The 8,045-nt window shown below is 40.9% G+C and overlaps 1 protein-coding gene across 3 annotated transcripts in view; it reads left to right on the top strand.

Annotated features, from left to right (window-relative positions):
* The first annotated feature begins 5,325 nt into the window (after positions 1-5,325).
* Positions 5,326-8,045, top strand: part of LOC139761374 (uncharacterized) — a 40,381-nt gene continuing 37,661 nt past the window's right edge. For all 3 annotated transcript variants that reach the window (XM_071685486.1, XM_071685485.1, XM_071685487.1), the window contains exon 1: positions 5,326-5,517. In XM_071685486.1, the coding sequence (XP_071541587.1) occupies positions 5,341-5,517 (177 nt within the window). In that variant the 5' untranslated portion in view covers positions 5,326-5,340. The remainder of the gene's footprint in view (positions 5,518-8,045) is intronic.

The following is an 8,045-nucleotide window of genomic DNA, read 5'->3' as shown; positions in this document are numbered from 1 at the left end:
GTGTTAAATCTTACCAAGTGTAAAAGGATTTTCATAAACAAATGTTATTTCACGAACTCTTTCGAGTTATGTGGCTGTTTGACTTTTTATAATAAAAGATAATCTCTTTTATGCCTGAATGTAAAAAAGATTGTTAGGATACATTTGGTTTGGTATGAAAATATTGAAGGATGTTGAATTTTGAAGGAAGCATCAGTTTTGTTGATTATTGTATGGTGTTAAAAATAATATGGCAAAACAAAGAAATTATGCCTATTTCTAATTGCAAAATGGAAGGATTTGACGTAAAGTTTCTTTGAAATTCAATTGAAATTCATTGTGATTTTATAAAATTTCAATAGTTACAGCAGAGTTCAAGTATGTAAGCAAACCATTATTAGATTATGAAAGAGGGCTTATCTGAGAAGCTGAGATTTGGCTGCATGTATTGAACAATCCGATGATGCTTATCTTCAGACCCTATCCTGTACTGAATAAAGTTGTGGAATACTTTGTCTTTTTTTTAGATTTTTCTATTCGTATATCATTAATTGAAAAATGTAGAATACTGTAGGTAATATTTTAAAACAATATGCAGGAAACAGTTGCTTTGTTTATTGTGCCCACCATTCACAACAAGCTATACTGCTATGACTTGTGTAAATGCCTCTCTGCAAAACATAATCCTTTTATGTCTCCACTGAGATCCACCCTACACATACAGCACATGACTCCATCCTAATGTCGTGAATTTGGTTTTCCTTTACATATCCATTTCTGGTCTCCTTACTTATTTATTTAGTTATAACCATCCCAACCTCTATGAAAGAGGCATCTTCAGCAAGCAGCTTAGCGCAACACACATGTAGTCTCCTTACCTATACATGCTTCTGTAGCTGTATCTTTGAAGTTCACTTCCCTTTTCATATCTTGATTTCCACATTACTATATGTTTAAGTTAATAATCTTTCCTTTAGAATCCCAATTTTGTTTTTAATTTCTCATCTCTTATATCTTCAATGCACCACAGCTGCATATATTCAATTAGTCAATGTTTTATTGAAGCATCTCATTTCAGAAGCATTCAATAGATCTTGCCACTTCTTAAAGAAAAAAAATGCCAAACCTGATGGTCTTTTCAAAACACCATTAACATACTTGCCTTTATCATGCATTTACCTCCACATATATTGTTGCTGAAAATACTACCCACTCAATAGAACTTATGAACTGTTCTCATACGTATACCTGTACATCATGACACTACATACGTTACATAACGAAGTATGGGTTATTCACACTGCCATGCAAGAATACTAATTTATCATGCGTTTACCTCTACATATATCATTATTGAAAATACTACCCACACAATAGAACTTATGAACTGTTCTCATATATATATACCTGTACATAGTGACACTACATAAGTTACATAACTAAGTATGGGTTATTCACATTGCCATGCAAGAATACTAATTTTGTTGCATGATACCCAGCCATGGAAATATATGACAGAACACACACCTGACCTGTGGCAGTAATGGCACCCCAAGAACACACACCTGACTTGTGGCAGTAATGGTACCCCAAGAACACACACCTGACCTGTGGCAGTAATGGTACCACAAGAACACACACCTGACCTGTGGCAGTAATGGTACCCCAAGAACACACACCTGACCTGTGCTAGTAATGGTACCACAAGAACACACACCTGACCTGTGGCAGTAATGGTACCCCAAGAACACACACCTGACCTGTGGCAGTAATGGCACCCCAAGAACACACACCTGACTTGTGGCAGTAATGGTACCCCAAGAACACACACCTGACCTGTGGCAGTAATGGTACCACAAGAACACACACCTGACCTGTGGCAGTAATGGTACCCCAAGAACACACACCTGACCTGTGCTAGTAATGGTACCCAAGAACACACACCTGACCTGTGGCAGTAATGGTACCCCAAGAACACACCACCTGACCTGTGGCAGTAATGGTACCCAAGAACACACACCTGACCTGTGCTAGTAATGGTACCCCAAGAACACACACCTGACTTGTGCTAGTAATGGAACCCCAAGAACACACACCTGACCTGTGGCAGTAATGGTACCACAAGAACACACACCTGACCTGTGGCAGTAATGGTACCCCAAGAACACACACCTGACCTGTGCTAGTAGTAATGGTACCCAAGAACACACACCTGACCTGTGCTAGTAATGGTACCCAAGAACACACACCTGTGCTAGTAATGGTACCCAAGAACACACACCTGACCTGTGGCAGTAATGGTACCCCAAGAACACACACCTGACCTGTGCTAGTAATGGTACCCAAGAACACACACCTGACCTGTGGCAGTAATGGTACCCCAAGAACACACACCTGACCTGTGGCAGTAATGGTACCCCAAGAACACACACCTGACCTGTGCTAGTAATGGTACCCCAAGAACACACACCTGACCTGTGGCAGTAATGGTACCCCAAGAACACACACCTGACCTGTGGCAGTAATGATACCCAAGAACACACACCTGACCTGTGGCAGTAATGGTACCCCCAAGAACACACACCTGACCTGTGGCAGTAATGGTTCCCAAGAACACACACCTGACCTGTGGCAGTAATGGTACCCCAAGAACACACACATGACCTGTGTAATGGTACCCAAGAACACACACCTGACCTGTGCTAGTAATGGTACCCAAAAACACACCTGACGTGTGCTAGTAGTAATGGGACCCCAAGAACACACACCTGACCTGTGGCAGTAATGGTACCCCAAGAACACACACCTGACATGTGGCAGTAATGGTACTCCAAGAACACACACCTGACCTGTGGCAGTAATGGTACCCCAAGAACACACACCTGACCTGTGCTAGTAATGTGACCCCAAGAACACACACCTGACCTGTGGCAGTAATGGTACCCCAAGAACACACACCTGACCTGTGGCAGTAATGGTACCCCAAGAACACACACCTGACCTGTGCTAGTAATGGTACCCCAAGAACACACACCTGACCTGTGCTAGTAGTAATGGTACACCAAGAACACACACCTGACCTGTGCTAGTAATGGTACCCAAGAACACACACCTGACCTGTGGCAGTAATGGTACCCCAAGAACACACACCTGACCTGTACTAGTAATGGTACCCCAAGAACACACACCTGACCTGTGCTAGTAATGGTACCCCAAGAACACACCTGACCTGTGCTAGAAGTAATGGTACCCCAAGAACACACACCTGACCTGTGGCAGTGATGGTACTCCAAGAACACACACCTGACCTGTGCTAGTAATGGTACCCAAGAACACACACCTGACCTGTGCTAGTAATGGCACCCCAAGAACACACACCTGACCTGTGGCAGTAATGGTACCCAAGAACACACACCTGACCTGTGGCAGTAATGGCACCCCAAGAACACACACCTGACCTGTGGCAGTAATGGCACCCCAAGAACACACACCTGACCTGTGGCAGTAATGGTACCCCAAGAACACACACCTGACCTGTGCTAGTAATGGCACCCCAAGAACACACACCTGGCCTGTGGCAGTAATGGTACCCCAAGAACACACACCTGACCTGTGGCAGTAATGGCACCCCAAGAACTCACACCTGACTGTGCTAGTAATGGTACCCAAGAACACACACCTGACCTGTGCTAGTAATGGCACCCCAAGAACACACACCTGACCTGTGGCAGTAATGGTACCCAAGAACACACACCTGACCTGTGGCAGTAATGGTACCCCAAGAACACACACCTGACCTGTGCTAGTAATGGTACCCAAGAACACACACCTGACCTGTGGCAGTAATGGTACCCCAAGAACACACACCTGACCTGTGCTAGTAATGGTACCCAAGAACACACACCTGACCTGTGGCAGTAATGGTACCCAAGAACACACACCTGACCTGTGGCAGTAATGGTACCCCAAGAACACACACCTGACCTGTGGCAGTAATGGTACCCCAAGAACACACACCTGACCTGTGCTAGTAATGGTACCCAAGAACACACACCTGACCTGTGCTAGTAATGGTACCCCAAGAACACACACCTGACCTGTGCTAGTAGTAACGGGAAACCATTCAAATTGCCAAATAAATAGATTACGACCATTAACCTTCTATACATGGTAGACTACAGGTTTAGTATGCATTCACAAATAAAATAATATGTTAGTGTATGTGTTTAAAAAATGATTTAAATAATACGTGTAAAGTATGATATTGACCAACCCTTTTTTTTTTTTGTAAAATTAGGATTTTTCAGCGACGATGGTTAATGATGTAAGGGCTAAGTGGTCTCACAAAGTGGGAGAATAATAAATGTCTTTTGGCGGGAGACATCATGCCATTGCGTGAGTCCGACCTCATGGGGTAGAATTGGCACCTCTTGTGAACATTACATTGAAAATAGATTTATAACGTAAAAGACGTTAAGTCATTGAGTTATAGTTGGTAACAGAACGTTCTTGTTTATACTGAAACGTTTTTTCTTTTAGTTACACCACAGTGAAGCTTCCTTAAAGCTTAAATAAAAAAAGGGTTGATTTCTTTGAGGGTTTTCTTCGACTTAGTTCATGCCGAACCTAACTCAAGTTTTGGAAACTTTTTGTGTCCTTTATATCCCTAATGATTATATAGATTTCGTCTTTGAACTGATCGAATCCAAAGTAGCAAGGCAGTTTTATTGGTCTGAGGGGAATTTAAACATCTTTGGTCGTTTTTTTGGACATGATTTTGTTAAAGGCTCTTACACTCTACCTTTCAACACTTTTATCTTGATGTTACTAGAGATGTGAGACATTGATAGACGGTGAAGTAATCATTTTTATTACATATGAACCACAAAACGTTTAGCCACTTTGGCTTCGATGCTGGGTTGAAGCATTGTTTTTCTTTTGATTGATTAAAAGAGCTAGAAATTAGGTTATCCCACACTTCCAAGCGTAGCGTAATCTGTCTCAATCTACAGGATTTTATTAGTTCTCTTAAACTCCAACCACCTGACCATTTCACATAGGCTCACGTGGCCTTTCCGAAACGGTTTCGAACCCACTTGGTGGAACAGTCAGGCAAGATGGGGGGTCATTTCATGCAATGATACAATGGAAGCGAGTAATGGGCATACCTATATTTATCTTCCATAACTGAGAAAAGTATTCCCATTCCTTTTTCTTTCAGTACGTGCTTAGAAAAGGACCCTGTTGGCATTCAATATCCACAAAGTGGGGGCTTTTTCTCTCTGTCTCTCTCTCTTTCAGATAAGGAAGAAAAAACCTTACGAAACGGACTCGTTTCATTCGAATCCACACACACGAAGCATGAGGGCGGCTAGCCCGCGAGCCTTCACCAACGACGCCACCACGAGCGAGTCTTCCTCGCTCAACACAACAGAAATCATGGCGGAGGCGGACCAGATAGCTAAAGCTTTAATTTGTGATTATCTGAGTAAGGAGAACAAGAAATTGGGATCCTCGGCCGAGAAGAAATTAGGAGAGGTGAGTAGTATCCGAGTTGGGTGCATATAATGCGTGAAATGACGTCGTGGTGTGCGTAAGAGGATGATGTGAGTGTGAGCGTGCGTCGTCTGTACATGTATACACGTGGGGTGACTCCCGCCACGTTTGGTAGAAATTTATCCACTGGAGTATTTATGATGGTGGAGTCGTTTCCACTAACTCTAGGGCCCCCACTGCACCATGAATATCCCCAGTGTGAACCTTGGAGGTGTATGGATGGTTGTGTGGGTTAGGTGTGGAAGTCTGGGGTAGCCCAGCCGAGGTTTCAAGTTGAAATGGTATTTATAATGTAATGATTAAATTGATTTAAATGGTTTTATGAAGTATGATTATCACCAAGAAGCTTATTTTTTTTTTCAATGTAAGACTAGCAAACTAGTTTTCAAAGTTGTTGATCTTGTTACATAAATGGACAAAGTCTACTGTAATGAATTTCAATTTTTTTTTTTATATGACCTACTGTTATGTATCGTAGAATCTCTTTATCATGGTTGAGGTCTAGTCTGGTCATTCTATTAGCTCCTTAAGGCAATGTTTCCAGTATGGGGGCACCACGGAAATTACATGGGATATGTTAGACAACTCATGTATCAATGAATTCCTGTGTGCATGTTGGTGAAGAGTCCAGTTTAGCTCCGCACATTGCTGTTAGCTCTGTATATTGTGTGATTTTGTTCTTGCGTAGTATTTATGGGGACTTAATACCAGTTGTGGAGAATTAATTTTTGTTGAGCATGATTAAATCAAGTGAATGTAAGGTATCATGAAAGATACGGGGTTAAGTGATGTAAGAGTACGTAATTGTCACCGTAAAATATCCTCTGAACCTTCTAAATACCAACTTTATCCCATGAAAAGTTTTGATTTATTTTTAAATTTGATATTTTAAGTCATCATAGTTTGGCCAACAGTTTGTTTACTCTAGGGGACTTAATACCAGTAGCGGAGAATGAATATTTGTTGAGTTCGATTAAATCAAGTGAATGTAAGGTATCATGAAAGATACGGGGTTAAGGAATGTAAGAGTACGTAATTGTCACCTGTAAAATATCTTCTGAACCTTCAAAATACCAACTTTATCCCATGAAAAGTTTTGATTTATTTTCAGATATGATATTTTAGTCATCATAGTTTGGCCAACAGTTTGTTTACTCTAGCATTGATGATGATGCCATTACATTTCTTGTAGTACGAGCAAATGTTTCTTGGCTCAGTTTTACTTGGGAAAAATCTATACATACTTGCCCATTCCTTTAGATAGAATGTGATGCCATTAGTTTTGAATTTCATGTTACAGGACTTTCTCCTCCTCCATAACCAGCTGGTTATACAAATGATGATCTTTACTTTTCGTGAACCACCATTTTCTTTCGTAGTAACTTTCCTCAAGCAGTTTGGTGTTGTACACCATGAATTCCTGCCTGATCTGTTAATTATGCTTATGATAGGCCAGACTTACTGGATGCAAAACCCCTGGCTTGTTTGAAAACGTGATGAAACCATGCATCACTGCTGGGACAAACTCTCCATCATTCAAACATTTAGCTCTCGTGTTTAAATTTTTCTTCCCTGCCAAAGTTTTCAGTGCTCCCTTAATGTTTCTCCCTAATGAGACTACTTTCAGCTTCCTTGTACCAACTGCTATCCATGCTAAACTTCAAAATATTTAATCTCCTCCACGACTTCCATTTCTTCACCGTGCAATCACTCTTCCAATTATACTAAAAGACATCTTTCACTGTTGTCTCCAGTCATACCTTTAGGATACTTTCTATGTCTTTTAACAAACTTTTCTCTGTGTAACCATTGTTCTCCTAAGACTTTTCTAAGAAACTCTCTTCTTACATGTACCTTTCCTCTCATCTTATTCACCTCTTTCCAGAGTATCATGTTTTTTCATTCGTATTCTGATTCATTTTACACGGAGATCCTTATTTGCTCTTCTATTATTGATATATCCTATTAGCTTGTCATTCTCATGGGTTTTTATTTTGCTTTACATCTTTACCCTCCATTCATCTCTAATTTATAACTTTAGAAAAGTGATAAACGGAGATCTACTTTAAACCAGATCAGTTACATGTCTTAACCAAAAAAGCTCCTGAGTATGTTGTCTACTTTGAAAGAAACCACCTGTAGTTCAAAAATATTGGATGGGAATCCTGGTAAACCCAGCTGTAACAGAGTTGTAATGATACCATATGCCTCACATGTACCAACATACAGACATAGCCCGTCAGCAGAGTGAAGTTTGTAATAACCTGATAGTGGGGATGGTTATGGAAATCGTGGAATGTGTGGGGTTTGATTAATGTAAAAGTACTGCAGGAAGAACACTTAAACAAATTAGTACACTTTGAAAATCGTGTGATTGCTTTTGTTTAATGTTTTGCTTGCCATGTACAGTTTTCCTATCTCACTGGATAACACCGAGTTTCATTATGTCCTTTGCCTGTAGAATAAAAAATTAGGTTAAATCTCGGCTGCTAGGTCAAGGTAGGTCTGGG

The sequence above is a fragment of the Panulirus ornatus genome, chromosome 40 (genome assembly GCF_036320965.1).
Source record: "Panulirus ornatus isolate Po-2019 chromosome 40, ASM3632096v1, whole genome shotgun sequence".
NCBI lineage: Eukaryota > Metazoa > Arthropoda > Malacostraca > Decapoda > Palinuridae > Panulirus > Panulirus ornatus.
Note: the sequence above shows the minus strand (reverse complement) of the source record. Positions and strands in the feature narration are given on the sequence as shown.